The 22960-nt window shown below is 41.1% G+C and overlaps 1 protein-coding gene across 1 annotated transcript in view; it reads right to left on the bottom strand.

The window, feature by feature from the left end:
• UNC13C (unc-13 homolog C) overlaps positions 1-22960 on the bottom strand; it is an 884756-nt gene that overhangs the window by 228732 nt on the left and 633064 nt on the right. Inside the window, exon 25 of the mRNA XM_073618754.1 lies at positions 2012-2089. Within this exon, the coding sequence (XP_073474855.1) occupies positions 2012-2089 (78 nt within the window). The remainder of the gene's footprint in view (positions 1-2011; positions 2090-22960) is intronic.

Raw genomic sequence — 22960 nt, 5'->3', positions numbered from 1 at the left:
AGCCATAGGCTCTAATAGGCTTCAAAATTGGGTGTACTCGGGACACAGAGAATTGCGTCTGGAGCCCAACCAGGTGTGTTGCAACAGCGAATGAAAATTTGATGTTGCAACACTGATCCTCCTCCAGGCCAATTGGGAAGCAGGTATGAAACCTGTTTCCCGATTGGCCAAAATGTCAGAGGAGAGAGGAGACACTGTGGAAGCTGCTCCAGGAGAGGACACCGGAGCAGATTTCCCTGAGCTCACCACACTCTCACTGCCAGCATCCAGGGTAAGGACAACGGGTTGGGGCTGTGTTAATGCTGCAAGAGGGTAGTGCCGATCCACCGGTGGCCTGGGGGGTTGTTTGCTGCCCCCCCAAAAAAAATCCCCACCAGCTGCCACTGGAGGCCACTGTGCTCATTGGGAATGCTGAGGAATTTTTCTGTACCCTTCCCTAGATCTGTTCCTCAATACAATCCTGTCTCAGAGGTTTACAGACAATTCCTTGGACATTTTGGCTTGGTTTGTGCTCTGACGTGCACTGTTAACTGTGGGACCTTATATAGATATATAGACAGGTGTGTGCCTTTCCAAATCATGCCCAATCAACTGAATTTACCACAGGTGGACTCCAATCAAGTTGTAGAAACATCTCAAGGATGATCAGTGGAAACAGGATGCACCTGAACTCAATTTTGAGCATTATGGCAAAGGCTGTGAATACTTATGCACATGTGATTTTTTAATTTTTAATAAATTTGCAAAGATTTCAACCAAACTTCTTTCACGTTGTCATTTTGAGGAAAATAATGAATTGAATCTATTTTGGAATAAGGCTGTAACATAACAAAATGTGGAAAAAGTGAAGCGCTGTGAATACTTTCCGGATTAACTGTATATAGTTGACCTGAAGATGAAAAAACAAAAACTGGAGTCTCACTTTAAAGCAGAACAAAACCCACACATTTAACTATTTTCCAAAACAGTTACATTCAGGGTATGTCACTTTTACCATTACTAGTGCACTTGGTGTCAACACTCACCTGAACTGTCAAGTCATCAAATGGCTACTGCCATATCTGATTACAAGTGCAGGCACCATGGCAGCTGCAGTTCAAACAGAGGCTAAGATGGCAGCTTCCTTGGTCTTAAATTATATAAGGGTTTAGTTCCCCTTTAAGGTCCAGGAACGGAGTCCTGTATCACTGATAGTGGGAATATGACACTTGTTGCTTTCCATTGTAAATGGATTAACATTTTTTTTTCAGCTGACAGAGGAGAGAAAGCTATATCGATGTTGTAATTTATAGTTATTGCACTGCATCAGTTTAATGCCTATGTATAAAATGTGCAAAAGACACAGACCATTACTTTTTAGAGCAAAAAAGACATAAGCACCCAGAGGTCAAACTAGGATGCTCCACGTGTCTTGTTTTTATTACTAAGCAATTGTTATAGCAGATGTCACAATGTAAAATGTTTATTTCATCTCCCACTGAATTCTCAATAGAACATTTGTGTTCCTATCTTAGGCTGGCACAGTCACAATAGCCTGTCAGGCTGGCACCATGATGCAGCCTGTAACATATGGTTTGAACTACCAATGCATGCTAGCTTTCACAAACCTTGTAAAAAGCTATTGCTCCTTCTATCTTCTGCTCGGTTGATTGCAGGTTAAAAAGCATTGGACAAAGACATGACACATTACAGACAGAGCACAAAACACAATACCATCAACACAGATACAGAAATGTCATATGCAGTAATAGCTGGAGATGATGGACTGGTGATTACAACACAAAACATAGAATATCTTTTTTTTTTTTTAACGTTACAGATCATTAGCATTCAGTGCACCGGAATCTAGGAATTTAGTGCTTTATTTTTTGCTTAACTTATTGCAATAAGGTTTATTACTGTTTTCTAAGATCAAATACTGATGTGAATTAATTGTTAAATAGGCATATTGCTAATGATCTTTAAATATACTCTGATAAAAACCACACACAATATATAAAAAGGGTCTTACCTCCTTCCCACCCATATTTTCAAACATCTTTTCCAGTTGGACTCTTAGCTGTTGAATGTTGTTCATCAGTATACAGGCCTGAAAATGATATAATGAAAATGATGAAAATTATCACTTCTATATAAACAATCCATCAGCATTTTGTGTTGTTTGGTAGTGTGGATAGCTGCATCTCCATGAGATACTAAGGCTATTTATGTGAAGGCATTGGTGTGTGTGTTTACTAAGAGCATCGGTATTTGCTTTCAGACACAGGCTTATGCCTAAGCTTAAAGTGTATGTTACACCAACATTTCATATTTCCAATATGTGTTTGTGACACCACATACTTGTATAAAAGTATCCTGTTTTCTTTGGACTGCTTTCTTGGCATGAAATACCTGGTGATCCTGCCAGTCCCCCTGCATTCCTATTTTAAATTGAACATGCTAGTTACGGAAGCACATCCATCCCAGTGTGGTCAGTTTTCTTCTTTGCATTCTACTTGGGGCACAGCCTGCCTGTAATCTAGTGGTCAGACTTGTACTGGTATGCCCCCCTGTACAGCTCTTTACCATGAAGATCAGTGTACTGCTGTGTCTCTGCCTCCTGCTGACATGCCCCTCCTGCAGTCTCCACCCACAGCTCTCTAATCCCCTTAAGCAGCTGTTAACTGAGGTCATGTGATCGCTTTAAAAAAAAAAAAAAAGATAAACGAAATGGGATATTTTACAACATGCTCTTTTAAAGGACAGAGCTGCATATTATTAACATGTATTTAGCATACATTTCTTGCACATGCAATTTAAAAAAGGTTGGACATTTACTGTAAGAGTGTAAGTTTCCATGACATATGCTTTTTGTATGTTTATTGCCTTTTCCTTCTAGTCTTGAATATATATGTTGCACACTGAGATGCAGTGAATTGTTGTTAACAAAATATTTTATTTTGTTTTCGATAGAGCTGGGAAGGGCCAGAGCCTCTGTTAGGTTTTTATTGCCATCTGTCCCTATTAGCAAGATTTCTCCAATGTAGATACAGATAAAAAAAAAAAATATATATATATATATATATATATATATATATATATATAAGGGTAAGGAAAGGTTAGTCGTTCTGACACTGGGGGTGATTTATAAAATCTGGTGCAGCGCTGCATATAAACCAATCAGCTTCCAAGTTTTTTGTCAAAGCTTAACCACGTCAGCCCTGGAAGGTTTTACCCCTTAATGACCAGGCCATTTTTTGTGATACGGTACTGCGTTACTTTAAGTGACAATTGCGCAATCAAGCGACAGTGTACCCAAATAAAACTTTTTTTCCCACAAATAGAGCTTTCTTTTGGTGGTATTTGATCACCTGTGCGGTTTTATTTTTTGCTCTATAAACAAAATAAGACCGTCAGTTTTGAAAAAAAACAATATTTTTTTACTTTCTGCCATAATACATATCCAAAAAACAAAAGTAAAAAAATCTAATTTCTTCATCAATTTAGGCCAATATGTAGTCTACATATTTTTGGTAAAACCAATCCTAATAAGCATATATTGATTGGTTTGCACAAAAATGAGGGCATCTACAAACTATGGAATAGAGTTATAGACTTTTAATTCATATTGTTTTTCCTGCTAATGGCAATGATCAGCGATTTTTAGCGGGACTACGATATTGCAGCGGACAAATCTGACACTTAGTGACACTTTTTGGGGACCAGTGACACCAATACAGTGATCAGTGCAAAAAAAATGCACCGTTACTGTATAAATGACACTGGCAGGGAAGGGGTTAACATCAGGGGCGATCAAAGAGTTAAGTGTGTTCCCTGGGTGTGTTTTCTAACTGTGGGGGAGATGGACTGACAGAAAGAACACAGAGATCGATGTTCCTGCTTACAAGGAACAGAAGATCTCTGTGTACTTACCTGTCAGAATGGGGACCTGCCTTATTTACATAGGCAGATCCCTGTTCTGCCTCTCTGTAGAGGGATCTTGGGTGGCCGGCGGACATGGGGTCCGCCAGACCCTCTGCTTGGCTCCCACTCAGTACAGTATCTATTGCACGAAATTAAATACAAGTACGTTGTTTTGCACAATGGAGCTGCCCTGCCACAATATATAAATGCAGTGGGGGGTCTTTAAGTGGTAATTGAACAAGCTGATTGGCTACCATGCACAGCTGCACCAGATTTTGCACTCTTCAGTTTTAGTAAATCAATCCCAATGTTTTTATTGCTGTCTGTGCTTTTACATGGTGACGCTGTGATGACCTCTTCTGCCATTTATTTTGTCTCAAGAGATTAGGGTTAATATATCTACAAAGGGATCACAGATAGTAAGAAAAAAAATAACGAAAAGAAGAAGTTTTAACTCTTGACTGTAGCCTAACACAAAAATGTTGGCTGGAGTAAAGCTTAACATTGTATAGTAATAATATAAATTTTGTATGTTAAAGTGGTTGTAAACCCTGATATATACCCAATGAAGTGAATAACCTCTGGTGATACACAGAGATAAAACAAATCCTCATCCAAAGTCGTACCTGTTTATCAGCAGTTTTCTGTTCTTTTATTCAAAAAACGGGGGCAGAGACATGATACAGTTTACACACTGCAAAGCTCAGTGAGGAGAGCTCTGAGAGCTAATTGGAGGGAACAAAGCTGAGGCTGTCAATGTCCCCCCATCACCATTTTTCTCTTACGGTCAGGAAACCGTATCATAACTGATTCATTCTGATAGCAGAGGAATGCGGCAGCAGACAGAAATGACACTTAGGGGTTGATTCACTAAAACTGGAGCACTCAGAATCTGGTGCAGCTGTGCATGGTAGCCAATCAGCTTTCAACTTCAGCTTGTTCAATTAAGCTTTGGCAATTAAACCTGGAAGCTGATTGGTTTCTATGCAGAGCTGCACCAGATTTTGCACTCTCCAGGTTTAGTAAATCAACCCCTTAGTGCTCTTAATTGAGACAAGTACACACTATAGAGCAGGGATATGCAATTAGCGGACATCCCGCTGTTGCAAAACTACAAGTCCCATCATGCCTCTGCCTCTGGGTGTCATGCTTGTGGCTGTCGGAGTCTTGCTATGCCTCATGGGACTTGTAGTTCTGCAACAGCTCGAGGTCCGCTAATTGCATATCCCTGCTATAGAGGGACATGCTTTGTTCATATTTCATGTCTGAGGTTTACAATCACTTTAAATGCATTTTCATATCATCAACATGGGCTGAATCTAAAAATAATAGTTCTTGAAAACTCAAAGATCTGCAGTACGTGGTTTAGAAATGCCCCCCTGCCAAACTCAGCTTGCCCAACACAGCTGCTTGATCATTTCCAAGTTTTTTTGAAGATACAAATGAATTTACTGTTGAAGTTGGCGACATAGAGTATATATGTTATTGATATATATGGTTTGTTGAGTACATACATATATGCCCTCAAGCCCTGATATGGTGTAGCCAAAACATATATGACTCAAATTCCACCATATCACAGTTACAAAGTAATAATAATAATAATAATAATAATAATAATTATTATATTATTATAATGTTTTTGTTGATGTGATCATTCAAGAGAAGAATTTGTCAGGCGTTGCTATAATTCTGGATAAATAGTGGTTTCTTCAGTCTGTTTTTAAAAACACCCAGTTGGGGTGCTTACCGGACAATGGATGTCAGTGAGTTCCATATTGTAGGTATGCATGATAGAATGCATTAGAGCCAAAAGATTTGGAGGTGCCTTTGGGCTTGTGTAATTTTCCTTTTTCTGAGGTTCTGTTAGTTCTGAAAGCCTGGGGCCAAGTTAATTAGAACTTTATAATTAAGTAGGCTGATTGTAAATGACATGCTCCATTTGATTAAAAGTCATAGTAGGGAGTGAAGAATTGGGGTGACGTGGCAGTGGCAAGGTTGGTGGGTGAATAACCTGGCTGCTGCATTTTGTACCAGATGCATTATGTAGCAGATGTGGTTCTTTCTCATGGAGTCTGAAATAGAGGAAGTTGCAGTAGTCCAGTCTTAAAAATACAAAAGCATGGATTAATGTTGGCATATCCTCTGCTGGAATCAGATGTTTAAAGTCTTTGAATATCCCTGAGATGTTGGAAGGATAGGTGATATCTTTTGCATAATTGATAGGACAGCGTCCAGGATCACGCCCAGGCTGTGCACATGGTCTAAGAACATACGATTTGTATTCCCAAGGTTTAAACCAGCTTGATGTGTTTGTGGCCACTGTAATGTTTGCCTCTGCCCTCCAATCAAAAACATTTCTGTCTTGTCTTTGTTCAGCTTAAGCCAGTTACAGTTTATCTACTCTTGTATGTCATCTTGGTCAAAGGATCACCTGTTTTGCTTGAAGAATAGGTAGAGTTTGGTTTCATCTGCATAGCAATGGTAGCGAAGGGCATGATACTGTATCGGATGTTTTATTTCCCAATAAGGCAAATGACAGAATAAAGCTGTGTGTAATGGAAGTGAAGAGGATAAGTGGTGTCCCGCTGTAACCCTTTGTGATCTCCTTGACAAAAAGGATTTGAACAAGCTGAGTACTGTGCCCTCTAGACCACAGAGCAGCTTTAGGTGATTCAATAATGCATCAAATACATCAGGAAGATTAAGGAAGATAAGCATGGAGCATTCTTCCATGTCTCTAGCCATTAATAGACCATTCAATACTCGAACCAGTGCTGTTCCTGTTCTGTATTTTTTTCCACCAGATCATAATTTATGTTATTTGGCTACCAGGCCTCTAGCATTCTAGTGATTGCCTTTTCAATAGCCTTTCCTAAACAAGTTTGACATTAGTCTATAGTTGGTCAGGACAGAAGCAATAGAGTCAAAAACAGAAGTGACCATTTTGTTGTTAAAGTATAAATAAAGTCAAAACTTTTTTTTTTTCTAGTTTTGGACATTGTGGAGATGGATTAGAATACCTGTCATATTTTTATTTCTACCTCTGTCCCTGTTAGGGAGATTCATCCCCTCTAATTGTTGTCCTGTTTACCATTATCATTGAAGGTGAAAGTAAAAGAAAATCATACATCTTGGGTTGTCCCTTAGAATAGTAATAGAAGGGAAATCTTCCAATGGGGTCCAAGAGCTTACGCTAAGTAAAAATTGCAGTCTTAATGGGCTATATATCTAGATGGAAGAGTAGCACAGAGATGCACAAGATGCTGAAATGATTATACAGCTGGGATTTTAGGTTGATTTAATTATTTACTTGATTGACTTGACTTTTCCGCTACCTATTGGTTGGTGTATGAGTAACATTTTGAGCCCTCGGTCACGCCAGTATGACTTCAGGTACAACATACGATTTACAAGTCGTACCTGAAGTAGCATCTAATTTATTTCTATGGCAGTATCTTAAGAGATAAGATTTCAGGTAGTACAACAATTTGAGAAGTAGTTCATGTATTACTTTTTCAGGACTTCAGCACGATTTTACTGCCATAGACTATAATGTAAATCGTGCTGCAAATCGTGCCGGTGTCCTTATCAGCACTACTTGAGCCTGAAAGAAGTGAAAGATTAATCTTTGCTAGTTAAACTTTTGTATATAATATCACTGTTTCTCCCTGTGACATGGACAGCCCCTCTCACTGAAGTAGCACTGAAGTAGTGGTTGAAGTCGGGCTTTCAATCGCATTACTTTAAATCGTACCTGGTGTGACTGCAGGCTGAAGCTCATTTCTCTAGTTGTGCACTTACATATTCAAATGAGTGAGTGAGTTGGGCCAATAGAGAGGGGTCTAAGGTTCAGTTTGGATTTAAAGCAGATTGCAACTCGTGTGTTCTTGTCTTGGGTGGTGAAATTCTGAGTTGCTGCTTGAAACTGCTACTTCTAGGATGGGTCCTGTATTTATATTATATTTGCACATAATTCTTTATGTCATTCTTTGCAGTGGGGAGGTGACACAAAGGATTTTGTGTTTTTGCCCTCTGTATTTTGTGCTCAGTCTGGGCAGGGTTAGTAATAGTTTACTTAGTTGGGGAGAGCAGAATGTAACTGATTTATTCATAGTGAGTAGATTTTTGTCTGCCTGTCTTCCTCTGCATCCCTATGGCTCTTTTTTTTAAAACTCCAAGAGACGTAGGATGGGAATAATGGATCATGTCTGCAAATGGAGCTAGGGATGTTTGCAGCTTTGGTGGCAACTCTGCACATGCTCAGTTTTCAGTGAGTTTCTATGCTGAACATTTCCTCCCAATCCCATCTGAGCAGCCCATGTGACTATAGAGACGCGCATGTGGGTGTATACACAGTGGCAAATGACAGCCAACTCCCTCCCCCATCCTCATAGCCCACTAACCAGCTAAACACAACGGGGGCAGAATATTACATGTAGATTAAGGGAGGCTTTGTCCCCTTCTTATTCTAAGACACACTCTTGAGGGATGTGACACAGCCTGTGACTGGCAGAAATCTGCCCACACCATGTTATTAAAAAACAAAAATAAAAATAACCTTGCGCTAACTCCAAAACGTGTTCTAAAACATGTAAGCCGCTGACACTGCAAATAGAAATTTTGCTGAAAACTGTACAGTATATAAAGTGGGTGCAGCGCTATAAATTCAAAGTGATTCAAGAAAAAAGTGAACAATTATGAATATTAATATATAAACAATAAGTGTCCATCATAAATAAATCCAACAGTCCATCTTGATAGTGAGACACTAATAATCACCACGTGAGTGTATAGTGAACACAAAAGGTCAAAATAGTTCCCCGAATGATGGAAACAAATCATGAATATTGGGCATAAAGATGGTTGATGCTATAAGGCTTTATAAGTCTGGTGGCAGCCGTGCCAATCAGGAGAAAAAAATGGAAATCCAAAAATGGAAATAAAATTATATAAACAATCTTGGTGACCTTCTCCGGGGTTTGATGCAACAGATAAAGATGTGCAGATACCACCACCCATATGAAATGGAGGCTTACCGAAAAGTTGGGACCCAAAGCAGCGTATGCTGTATGAGTCAAGAAAGCTTAAAAGTTGCCCCCTGGCGGATGATAGGGAGATCCCAACGGTACTCTGGAGTCCTAGGGATGCCTCACCGGGGTGTCTTTTCTGTGTAGAGGTTAGAGACGTCCTACACACATATACTGGCAGAGGGTCAGTCTGGGGCGGGTTAGGAAAGGGTTCATTGAAGAGAGCAGGAACCTCTCCTTCAGACCTGCTTACTGTCAGCTGATTCATGGTTTCTGCGAACCGAACCGGGGGGGCTTTCGTCTCATCCATACTCCTTAGCATGTCTTTGGAGTGCAAAGGAAAACTAAAACAAGTGCAGAGAGAACATGCAAACTCTATGCAGGTGACATCTGGGGATTCAAACTGAGGACCTCAGGGTTGCAAGGAAAAAGTATTATCTACAAAGCCATCAATCATTTGTATATACATTATAAAGGTGGTCCTGCATATCTCTATGTTTTTCACTCTGCCAGCTGGCTGAATAAAAAAAAAAATCCTGAGTAGATTTCCCCATCTACACACTCAAGGTGGGAAAACAGAAAAGAGAGGGCGCATCAGCCTTGTGCATTATCCTTTGACACATTTATTAAGAAAAAAACATAATTAAAAACTACTCACAAAGGTAGATAGAAAATCACACTTGTAAAAGACTGTTTCAAGTGTGATTTTCTATCTACCTTTGTGAGTAGTTTTTAATTATGTTTGTTCTTAATAAATGTGTCAAAGGATAATGCACAAGGCTGGTGTGCCCTCTCTTTTCTGTTTTCCCATTTGATTGCTAGGATATCCCTGTCCTGCAGGGCAGCAAGGCCAAAAGCTTTTGTCCATCCTGAACTTTGAACTGCCTGGCTAACACATTCGTGCGCAAGACTGTTTGTTTTGCTGTACTACACATTCAAGGTGGACAGGAAAATTCTTCCTGCTGTGTGTTTGTATTCTGACAGCAGGACTCCCCCGCCACCAGAATACACTGATCAGCACAGCAGCCCCATTGGCTGCATGCGCTTTATTGAATGCTGGTTTTCCAGCAGGACCAGCTTCTGTTGAACAGAGAGGGCTACACATGGATTAAAATTCAGCCAGGTCCTGCTGAATCGGCTGAATTTTGATCCATGTATGGCTGGTTTAAGGGAAGTGCTATGAACAATCTTAGAGCTAGAACTTCCCAGTGATAACAAAGAGCAAGATAAATCCAAGAGAAAAAAATGTTTTAAAGCAGAACTACAGCTCAGACAATTTTACATGTTTTTGGTATAGGAGTTTTTGGTATAGGAGTGCAAGCTAGAACCATGTCTCTCCAACAGGGACAAAGAGACCAGCAACAATCGTTACCACTCTATAGCCTTCAGACCACTTAAAACACACAAAAAAGAAAAGAAACGGAGAACCACTCAAGAAGGAATCAAGAATGCCCATGTGTCTATGTGTAGGCAAATTTAAATAGTAGCAATTGGGTTAAAATGTGGTCTGAGCATCTGTTTGTGAATGACAATATAGAATAGTTTTATGTAAAGAAACTGAAGCCCTAAGTACACCTTTGCTTTGCTTTCAGTGAATTTCATTTGACATTGCTACAAGATTAGGGTAATATAATTTACATAAGCCAGCATGTGTGTTATATTTCAAGATTTCAAGAGCTAACTTCAAACAGTAAATTAAACACCATGAAATCTGGTATGACATAAGAATACTCTAAATTACAATTATATTGAATTTCTCTACTAGGTAGATGGGTATGGTATATGACTGCTAGCGTAAGACCCTACAATATAATCTTTTAGTCTTTGTGAAGCAAGGCATTGTACATAAACGTAATGCAAATAATTAGTCTACTTGCAACATCAGATCACTCTGCTGACTCTAGAATATATAAATTAAAGAAGGGACTTACATTCATAATTAAGATCACTGTCAATCTAAATTGTGCAAACATATCTTATTGTGAAAGCTGAGAACCAGGCAGAGGAAAAAACACCAACAGAAGCAATTATGTGCTTAAATAAAAAATTCTCATGAAAATGACACATATGATTAAATATAATAAAAAAGAAATTATGGGTACCTCATTTTACACCTGCTATTGCTTGCTCTAACCCTCCTCCCTGAGCCTGTGCCACTGGATTCACATAGTGCTGCTGGAAGGAGTCTTGCAGAGATAGCACGTCATTGCTCTCCGCTTTGCTAGCGTCTGTGTCTTGCACAGGGAACATTCTTGTACAGTTCCCATGATTCAATGGGCAGTGGACAGAGGCAAAGGAGGGACATGAAAGGGCATAGGAGGGGCATAGGTGAACTGAATGTGAGAAGAGCAGGCAGAGCATTGGCGTGTCTTCTAAGTTTATTGACATGCTAGGGCTTTCTAAGGAAAGGAAGCAACACCCCCTAATGACATCATGCCGCCACTCTGTAGTCTCCTCAATAACAGCAAAAGCAAGAGGAAGATGTGTTGTCCCCACAATAAAGGAAACTGACAGGCTGGAGGAGGAGCAGGTAAATATCTCTATATACTTGCATTCACATGACAAAGACAGGCATATTTTACATCCTACTTAGCTTTATCACATATTGTTTTTTAGTTTTTGGCCTTAGTTCTACTTTAACTTCAGCATCTTGAAATTATCTATTTAACAGCATTAAAACAAGTAGGAGAAAGGGCAGAGCTTGGGACCAATTAGGCATCCTGCATACAAATGTTAAAGTGATTGTAAGGATTCTTTTTTTTATTTAAAATAACAAACATATCATACTTACCTCCACTGTGCAGCTCGTTTTGCACAGAGTGGCCCCAAACCTGCTCTTCTGGGGTCCCCCGGCGGCTCTCTCGGCTCATTGCTGCATCAGATAATCCCCTAGGGGAAGCACTTCGTTTTTAAAAAAAAAATTTCTAGCTGCACATTAGGGCATCAAGACATCTTGGACCCAAATGAGAGACCAAATATAGCCCAAAAAAAAAAATTATCTGGAGAATAGGGTCTGACACTCAAAAACATATTAAGGCTCACATATTAGACACGTTTTTACTGCCTAACAACTGCCCCCCCTTAAGCTATAAGGGTAGCGGATAGGGGAGTACACATACAGCGGCTGTAAAGCTTTACATTACATCACAGTGTGGCAAAAATGATCCCCTATAGCACTTACCTGAATGGGGACATGCAACAACTGCTCTGCAATAACAAGCAGTGCATGCAGTTGTGGAATGGTGATCTGGGATTTTAGGGGTTACAACACTCTCTAAAAAGCAGTCCATTGCAGATCACTCTTTAGAGGGCTAATGCTAGTGTAAACTAGCCCTAAGGCCTGATTCACACCTATGCATTCTTCATGCTTTTTGCATTTTGTAGATTTGCACTACAGTCCATTTAACGTGGTTTCCTATGGAACATGTTCTGTAGTGCAAATATGCAAAAAGCACTAAAAATGCATAAGTGTGAACCAGGCCTTATGCTGAATTTTGGTCCATGTGTGGGCACTGTGTTTGAACAAAAGTCTATCTACCAATTAAATTCTGCTTAACCAGCCTGTTGGAAAATTTCTGCTTGCAGCGTGCAGTGCAGATCACTGTATTCTGACACAGTGGAGAGGATTTCCCCATCTACCTCAAATGTGTGGATGGGGAAATCGGGTCCGTTTTTTCATTTAACTTGCTGGTCGAACAAATAAAACTGACTCATCTTTGGCCAGCTTTAGTGAGCGGCCGTTACACTACTCCCCTACGCTGGACTCTTAAATTTACCTTAAAATGACTGGTAAAATATATTTGTTGTGTTTAAACTTTGTATATTAATCACTTCAAATCCTTGAAATAAACAGGCTGGTATAGGTACAAATAAGAAAACTTCTTATATCCCATTAATTATTTACTTCTATATTCCAGTTTGTGGTGGGAATATCTGTTGAAAATTCACAAATTTTCTCAGAATGGATTTTATTTGTTTTTAGAAAAGCAGATAGTTGAGTTTTCACATAAACCTCACCGTCAATTTACTCAGTGCTTTTACATATACAGTCAGGGCCGCTATTAGAAATAATGGGCCCCTGTACAGCCTTCCTGACTGAGCCCCCCCAACCCCACTCACCCCTGTGGTGCAGTGGAACAGCAGCACTGGCTTTATCCATCTGACTTTATCCATCTCTTCTTTGCTCACACCTCCTGGGCCCCACTGTTGACCTAATGGAGCCCGGGGAAATGTAATTTAAGCTCTGGTAAGCAAGTAGGAGTGGGTGTGTGGTCTGATAAAATCCATTTATTCATTTAGGCATAAATTAATAATAAAGCTGTACCTGGCCCCCCTATGTAGCTGCTGGGGCCTGGGCCCAGTACAACAGGACCGATTGTACTGGCTTATCAGCGGCCCTGTATACAGTATATATTCACATCAGTCCCTGCCCTTAAGGAGATTACAATTGCATCTATAGGGCCAATTTGGAAAAGAGCCAATTAACTTACCAGTATGTCTTTGAGCGTGGGAGTAAAACAGAGTACACAGTGGAAACCCACATAGGCACAAGGAGAACATGCAAACTCTGTGCAGGTAGTGCCATGGTTGGGATTTGAACTGACAACTCTGGTGCTGCTGGGCAGAAGTTCTAACCACTTACTTTATGTGCCGAATCTGAACCCTATTGAAGTCAATAGGAGCCAAATGTAAAAAAAAAAAAAAAATAAAAAATAAAGTAATGGCCATCTAGGCTAATAAGCAAGGAATTGTCAAACAAATGAAATGAGAGATAGAGCACTGCACCGGGACACATGTACCAAAGCAAAACAAAAAAAAATTGCAAGATTCTGTCTCTCTGGGAACATTGATTTTATTAATACTTAAAGTGAAACTTTAAAAATGCAAAATCCCTTTACATAACATGCCCATTGAATGCCCTGACCCTGCCTGTGAAGTGGCACATCTGTACAATGTTTACAACCTACTACATCAAAAATGACCAAATAAAAAAAGTGCCATTTAAATTGCTGGTAAATAACAGCTTCAGCCATTTTCATCCTAGATGAGGGTCTGATACAGATGGTAATAGGGGACCCCATTACAAACAGGTCTGTAGAGGAACAATACAGAAAGGGCCGTAATGTTTTAAGCAGGTGTCCTATACGCTGGGCCCCAAAACTCTTTCCCTGTTTTTTGAAGGAAAGTGAAACTGGGTGCACATATGAGCATGCAGTGGCTCACAGCAGGGGTCCAGTGCGTCCTCATTCAACATTTCAGGTCTGATTTCAGACCAAATTTTTGGCTGAATTCGGACCTGAAACGGACCAAAAGACGCACAGGGCTCCTGTGCAAATCGCACCGGAGCTGCTGTGGAGATGTGTGAACCGGCTCCATAGGTCACAATCTCCTGCTGTGCTAACTGGATGTGGGGAAACATGCATCCAATTCGCACTAGGGAGAACCCAGCCTAAAATGTTAAAAGCATTCAACTTCCACTTATTGGTTACCATTTTTTATTAATGCATTTTTGAAGCCCTACACCTACAGGTTCCAGGAGCAGCTGATGTCTGATTTTAGTGTGATAATAAAAAAGAATCCGACATCCCTTTTTTCACTTATAATAATCTGCATACTGTGCTTTACTGCAAGAGCTAAATTAGCTTAAACATACATGTTGGGTTTTGCCTATCAATGATGTTATCCAGATGCAAGGAGACATGTCCAATTCTGTGAAGCTGCAAAGGCTAATTGCTGAATACATTTACATGTAGTACATTTTAATGAGTCTCTACATGTGCATTAGGAAGGCAGGGATCCATAAAACCTTATTGTGGACTTCAAGTGGTTTGAATGGGTAAAGCCTGCATTAGGTATTAGCAATACAGGATGGCCTGCCATCCCCATGTTTTATTGTGCTCCGCCAATATGGCAAGTTTAAGTCCCTCTAGAGCATTAATAAAGATTAGCTATCTGGGGGACCTGCATAATCAATCATACTAATGAGCAAATAGGAATCCCGGGGGTAGGTTAAGTGACAAGTGTTGTAATGTGCACTTACTCATAGCTCTTTGAACTTCATGAGACAGCACGCTGGCAATTTTGCTGCCCTTAAGAGCACCCTTACTGCAAAATACTTTACACTGATTGTGTCATAGCTAAGTAAAACCATGCTCTCATGATTGCAGGCTTTCCTATTGTAAACAGAATAGAGAAAGTAGAAGCTATGGCTAAAGTGCTGTCATTACAGTTATTGAAGAGGAGCAATTTACCTGCAGCTGTTCTATAGAAAAAAAGAAAGTTGATGCAGTATGGTCTTTTTAAACAGTCACAAACACAGACATGTTTTTTATTTTTCAATTACACTGTCTGTAGTCCATTAAATATTATTAAAAAGTCTTTCCTGCCAAAAGGCTAAATATAGACTTGATATTTTTGCATATTTTGTGTCAAAATATTTATGGACGCCTTTGTTGATGGGCTTTGACAGGCAAATGCAGTGTGCTTTTGATATCTTCCACGATTACTTAGTTTTAGTTTGCAGGTGGAGTTGACCTGAATTTGAATTGCAACTGACATGAAGCTAAACTATAGATGTGTGCACTTTATACAGGTGTATTTCTATATGGTATGCAGTTGCACATTTAAAATACTAACAGTGCTTAGATAGACCCAACAATATTAACAGAAAATTTCATTTCAATCCCATTTTAATTTTAGGCACATCATGGCATAGCTAGTATATATTTGGATGCTAGAGAGTTTATTTTATAGCCAACAACCCTTGCTAATACATTTTACTCATATGCTATAGCCTCTGGGTAAATGTTTGTGAGCATTAGGAAACAAATTATTCATTTCATGAGCATAGATTTTCTTATCTACAAAGCATCGATGCATGATCCTATGCACATACTGTATAGTTTTGTAAATCAGGGCCTACAGCTAACCCAGTGCTTAATCTCAGAACATTTCTTAACTCAATTCTGTATTCTATGCATAAGATTTTCAAAGGGATTGTGTAATCATCTCTTAACAGTTCTGACATTATTAATCGGTACAAGGATGTCTTTCATGGGCAAGGACAAGTTTCTGGAGATTACAAAACTTGAAAAGACCTGCCACCGTGGAATTCTGACTTGAGAGAGGATAGAATAGTGTGGCCTCGTAGTCTGTCATCCAAGAAGCTTTGTTACAAGCTTTTCACCTTCATTTTTATGAAAAGAAGAAATTGATCCTCCAGAAGATCAGAGGCAAAATTGATTTTGATGGCAAAATTGATTTTGATGGAGCCTTGATCAGATGTGGCACAGGAAAAACTTCTCCACAGTATGGCTTTAAAAACCTTACTAGACCTACTGTACAACTAAGGAGCCAACTACTGCTGGGCATACCCCTTCTCTCTGTACAGGCAAAGATAGCAGTTCTACAGTACTATGCTACCCAGAGGAATGCAAGGGCTTTTGTCTGGTGCTAGGTATCCAAGTTCCACAAATCTCGGGTTGGACCGAGTATCTGGATCTACTGACTTCTCTATCATACCATCTTGGCAGGGGGTAACCCACAAAAGCCCAACATTGGGGAGATGATCCTTAATGAAATTCACCAAGATCCTGGACTCAATGACAATCTATAAATGGGCACATCCTTCTGAAATGTTGCTGACTAGGGATGAGCCGAACACCCCCCTGTTCGGTTCGCACCAGAACATGCGAACAGGAAAAAAGTTCATTCGAACACGCGAACACCATTAAAGTCTATGGGACACGAACATGAATAAACAAAAGTGCTAATTTTAAAGGCTTATATGCAAGTTATTGTCATAAAAAGTGTTTGGGGACCTGGGTCCTGCCCCAGGGGACATGGATCAATGCAAAAAAAAGTTTTAAAAACGGCCGTTTTTTCAGGAGCAGTGATTTTAATAATGCTTAAAGTCAAACAATAAAAGTGTAATATCCCTTTAAATTTCGTACCTGGGGGGTGTCTATAGTATGCCTGTAAAGGGGCGCATGTTTCCTGTGTTTAGAACAGTCTGACAGCAAAATGACATTTTGAAGGAAAAAACTCATTTAAAACTACCCGCGGCTATTGCATTGCCGACAATACACATAGAAGTTCATTGATAAAAACGGCATGGGAATTCCCCACAGGGGAACCCCGAACCAAAATTAAAAAAAAAAAATGACGTGGGAGTCCTCCTAAATTCCATACCAGGCCCTTCAGGTCTGGTATGGATATTAAGGGGAACCCCGCGCCAAAAAAAAAAAAAAAAAAAACGGCGTGGGGTCCCCCCAAAAATCCATACCAGACCCTTATCCGAGCACGCAACCTGGCAGGCCGCAGGAAAAGAGGGGGGGACGAGAGTGCGGCCCCCCTCCCTCCTGAACCGTACCAGGCCACATGCCCTCAACATTGGGAGGGTGCTTTGGGGTAGCCCCCCAAAACACCTTGTCCCCATGTTGATGAGGACAAGGGCCTCATCCCCACAACCCTGGCCGGTGGTTGTGGGGGTCTGCGGGCGGGGGGCTTATCGGAATCTGGAAGCCCCCTTTAACAAGGTGACCCCCAGATCCCGGCCCCCCCCCTGTGTGAAATGGTAAGGGGGTACATAAGTACCCCTACCATTTCACGAAAAAAGTGTCAAAAATGTTAAAAATGACAAGAGACAGTTTTTGACAATTCCTTTATTTAAATGCTTCTTCTTTCTTCTATCTTCCTTCATCTTCTGGTTCTTCTGGTTCTTCCTCCGGCGTTCTCGTCCAGCATCTCCTCCGCGGCGTCTTCTATCTTCTTCTCCTCGGGCCGCTCCGCACCCATGGCATGGGGGGGAGGCTCCCGCTCTTCTCTTCTTCTTTTCTTCTCTTCTTCTCTTCTTCATTTTCTTCTCCGGGCCGCTCCGCAATCCATGCTGGCATGGAGGGAGGCTCCCGCTGTGTGACGGCGCTCCTCGTATGACAGTTCTTAAATAACGGTGGGGGCGGGGCCACCCGGTGACCCCGCCCCACTCTGACGCACGGTGACTTGACGGGACTTCCCTGTGACATCACGGGGAATGCCACAGGGAAGTCCCGTCATGTCCCGTGCGTCAGAGGGGGGCGGGGTCACCGGGTGGCCCCGCCCCCCGTTATTTAAGAACTGTCAGACGAGGAGCGCCGTCACACAGCGGGAGCCTCCCTCCATGCCAGCATGGATTGCGGAGCGGCCCGGAGAAGAAAATGAAGAAGAGAAGAAGAGAAGAAAAGAAGAAGAGAAGAGCGGGAGCCTCCCCCCCATGCCATGGGTGCGGAGCGGCCCGAGGAGAAGAAGATAGAAGACGCCGCGGAGGAGATGCTGGACGAGAACGCCGGAGGAAGAACCAGAAGAGCCAGAAGAGCCAGAAGAACCAGAAGAACCAGAAGATGAAGGAAGATAGAAGAAAGAAGAAGCATTTAAATAAAGGAATTGTCAAAAACTGTCTCTTGTCATTTTTAACATTTTTGACACTTTTTTCGTGAAATGGTAGGGGTATAAGTACCCCCTTACCATTTCACACAGGGGGGGGGCCGGGATCTGGGGGTCACCTTGTTAAAGGGGGCTTCCAGATTCCGATAAGCCCCCCGCCCGCAGACCCCCACAACCACCGGCCAGGGTTGTGGGGATGAGGCCCTTGTCCTCATCAACATGGGGACAAGGTGTTTTGGGGGGCTACCCCAAAGCACCCTCCCAATGTTGAGGGCATGTGGCCTGGTACGGTTCAGGAGGGAGGGGGGGCCACACTCTCGTCCCCCCCTCTTTTCCTGCGGCCTGCCAGGTTGGCGCGGGGTTCCCCTTAAAATCCATACCAGACCTGAAGGGTCTGGTATGGAATTTAGGGGGAACCCCACGTCATTTTTTTTTAAATTTTGGCCGGGGTTCCCCTTAATATCCATATCAGACCTGAAGGGCCTGGTATGGAATTTAGGGGGACTCCCACGTCATTTTTTTTTTTAAATTTTGGTTCGGGGTTCCCCTTTGGGGAATTCCCATGCCGTTTTTATCAATGAACTTCTATGTGTATTGTCGGCAATGCAATAGCCGCGGGTAGTTTTAAATGAGTTTTTTCCTTCAAAATGTCATTTTGCTGTCAGACTGTTCTAAACACAGGAAACATGCGCCCCTTTACAGGCATACTATAGACACCCCCCAGGTACGAAATTTAAAGGGATATTACACTTTTATTGATTGACTTTAAGCATTATTAAAATCACTGCTCCTGAAAAAACGGCCGTTTTTAAAACTTTTTTTTGCATTGATCCATGTCCCCTGGGGCAGGACCCAGGTCCCCAAACACTTTTTATGACAATAACTTGCATATTAGCCTTTAAAATTAGCACTTTTGATTTCTCCCATAGGCTTTTAAAGGGTGTTCCGCGGCATTCGAATTTGCCGCGAACACCCCAAATTGTTCGCTGTTCGGCGAACTTGCGAACAGCCAATGTTCGAGTCGAACATGAGTTCGACTCGAACTCGAAGCTCATCCCTATTGCTGACTACGGGGTTGATTTACTAAAACTGGAGAGTGCAAAATCTGGTACAGCTATGCATGACAGCCAATCAGCATCTAGCTTTTTAAATGAAGCTTTTACAATAAAATCTGCAAGCTGATTGGTCTCTATGAAGAGCTACACCAGATTTCGCACTCTCCAGTTTTAGTAAATGAACCCCCATGTCTTCCCAATTTTGTTTATCCCTTATTGACCTGTGCATCCCCCTCCCCCCCTCCTGTGTACCCAGTTTTGTGTTACATTTGTCATGGCCAAACAAGCTCATGGATGTATGGAGAACTTGGCATCCCACAGTGAAAAACGTTATATACTAATCCACAGTACACAACTCCTTTTCAATAGTGGATCTGATATTTTACTTACCACTGTCTCCTGCTTTGAGTCATTGCAGCAGCAATTCAATATAACACACTATCTGACCATGCTCCAATCAGCATAGATGTGAGCAATGGCAATTGTTTCTTTAAACCCAGCAAACTGAGATTGAAAACTCTTTTAAACAACCCTTTACATTTTTGAAACTGGACTTACAATCCATTTTCATGGCTAATGTAAATGGATTATTGTCTCATGATTTGTAACATATTCCATGGTGAAATACACTTTTCCTCAGAAGACATAGCAAAGGCCTTTTCCCACTATTATCAATTATTATGCAATATTTGCCCTGATGACTCCTGCACTGTAGCAGACAACAGGCAGAAAGACCTCTCATAATACATGTTGGCATTGCAAAGATTCCTTCTGGCACAATAAAATGAATGGAGACAGACATACAGTATCTGAGAAAAAGCTCCTGGAGGCAACAAAAAATATGTTTAATGGAAAGAGACCAGGCCCAGTTGGCTATGTTGTTAAATCCATCTAGAGAGAGTGGATGGAGAGGTGTGTTTGTCTCAAAAGGATCCCATTGTCTTTGCATTATTATGTTTACAGTAATGTTATCTGTATGGTATTTAAACAATATTGGTCCATTCCAACAGATTTATATCCTGACATTCCTTAATTTTAGGATGACCTCAATGCAGTTTAGAAGGATGTTCTCTGTTCACCCAGAGCTCTAATCTGCAGCAACATCGTGCTCTGCACACTGGCTCCAATCCATTCCCTCGTAAGATCTGTGGATTAGAATTCAACAGAGCTTCCAAGCTCACGTTGCACCAGATCAGACACACTGGCATCCTGCCTTACAAATGCCCCGATTGCGGCAGGACCTTTTTACGCAAGACCTCGAGACTGATTGTTACATGATGATTTAAAGAAATCTTCAGCACAAGTTCCCCAAACATTCAGAATAGATAATTTTCTTGCCTAAATTGTATCACAATGTTCATTGATAATGAAAGGAAGAAAGTTTACACACTTTTAAACTAAAGCAGAGTTCTCCATTAAGGGTTATTATATGTCAATCTTCCTTTGTAATGTATGCATCAATTTGTCCTCACAAGTAGAGATGGGCAAACTGTTCGGGCCAAGCATTGGTTCGGCCTCAAACACTGTCCATACAGGTGTCCACCAAAAAACCTGAATTTTCAGGGTGCTCAGTGGGGCGTTCGCTGGCCGAACGCACAGTGAATAGCTGCTGGTTGCTATGGAGTGGACCAGGAAACCGGCCGCCGTGTCCTTAACAATGGACGAGTCTACAGCTATCAACAGGCTTCCCCTCTCACAGCTTAATAAAAAAAACATTGCTAGCAATAGCAAAATTTGAAAAATGGCGTGAGGGTGTCCCCTTAAAATCCATACCAGGCTTGGGCGTGGGGTCTCCGCGTGGGGTCTCTGCCAAAATCCATACCAGACCCTTATCACTCGTCCCCCCTCCTGAACCATACCAGGCCACATGCCCTAAACATGGGGGGTGCTTGCGAGCAGAGGGGGCTCTGCCCCCCCACCTCAAAGCACCTTGCCTTCATGTTGATGGGGACAAGGGCCTCTTCCCCACAACACTTGATGGTGTTTGTGGAGGTCTGCGGGCAAGGAGCTTATTGGAATCTGGAAGCCTCCTTTAAAAAGGGGTCCCACCTTCCCCTATGTGAGTAGGTGACGTCACCTGGTGGCACTGCCCCCAGGCTGCATGCTCTGATAAGGGTCTGGTATAGATTTTGGGGGGGACCCCATGCTATTTCATTTTTTATTTTAGCATGGGGGTTCCCCTCAAAATCAATGCCAGACCCAAACAGCCTGCCATGGATTGGGGGGAAACCCCATGCTGTTTATTTTCACATTTTTCTATTGCAAGAAATGGTTAAATGTTATTTTTTTCCCTTTATATATGTCAGTTTTGCTGCAACAGGTTCTATACACGGTACAGATGCACCACTTAACAGGCAGGGATTTTTCATTTTTCTCTTGTTTTACTTTAGGCATCATTAAAATCACTGCTCCTTTAAAAATACATTTTTAAATGTTTTTTTTGCATTGATACATATCCCCAGGGCAATACCAAGGGCCCCATTCCCTTTTTATGGCCAATAACGTACATATAAGCCAATAAAATGGGGACTTTTGATTTTTCAAGTATGGGTCCCATAGCCTTTAATATGATTTGCGGTTTGGGTCCAAACTTTTTCAGTTTTAAAAAGAAATAACTGAGGTAACTGGTAGCCAGGCATTTTTCTGAGAAAAACATATTCTGATCATAACTTAAAGTTTATGATGTTGGAATAAAAACCCTAGACATTCATACATACTGATACTTAAAAAGATGGTTTGGAGGATAAACTTTTCAACCTACATCTTTATGGCTTGAGCTGTGATTTGTATCTTTACATCATATTTTTTTTTTTACAGCAATTGATTTTCTTGTATCCTATGATGAGTGTGATCTGTACTACATTATATTTGCAGATGCTTTGGAGCACCTTGATTTTGCTAGAGAAAGTAACATTTGGCATTTAAGGATGTGGATATATAAATTGACTTTACGATACTTTGTTTACCATGGTTACATAGTAATGATAATACGATTCTGTCACAGAACTTCCTACACTCTGCTTGAGTGCTTCCGTCAGTATACCACTTCCTTGTAGTCTGGATTCAGATATCAGATATTCCAACCGCTCTCAAGCATAAAACAAGGCGAGACTTGCTTCACTGCTAACATGGACTGTTTTATTTAGAATCAAAATTACAAGACTTTATATGCCGTTGGAACCTCTAACAATACAACTGTGCCCTAATTAACATAAGCTAGTTTACTAAATCATTTACCCAGACTAGGTGACTATTCAATACACATTACCATAAACATCAACACAGGGTTAATTAGAACAAACAACAATGTGTGGAATACCCTTAGAACCTGTGGTAAGCCAGACTAGACTGTTCGTCTCCTAGCCAGTCCTGGAGGCTAATGTGATCAGCTCACTCAATTAACAGGTTGAGTTCAGAATCAAACAAACCAATAATAGTCTCTACATACATCCTGGGAGATATTGTGGACAAATATTACTGTCCCATTTTAAGTAGTCCAAGATATATTTTCTCACTCACCCTGTGCCAGGATAGCACAGGGTGACTTAGACA

The sequence above is a fragment of the Aquarana catesbeiana genome, linkage group LG03 (genome assembly GCF_042186555.1).
Source record: "Aquarana catesbeiana isolate 2022-GZ linkage group LG03, ASM4218655v1, whole genome shotgun sequence".
NCBI lineage: Eukaryota > Metazoa > Chordata > Amphibia > Anura > Ranidae > Aquarana > Aquarana catesbeiana.
This window is presented reverse-complemented; position numbering and strand designations above follow the sequence as displayed.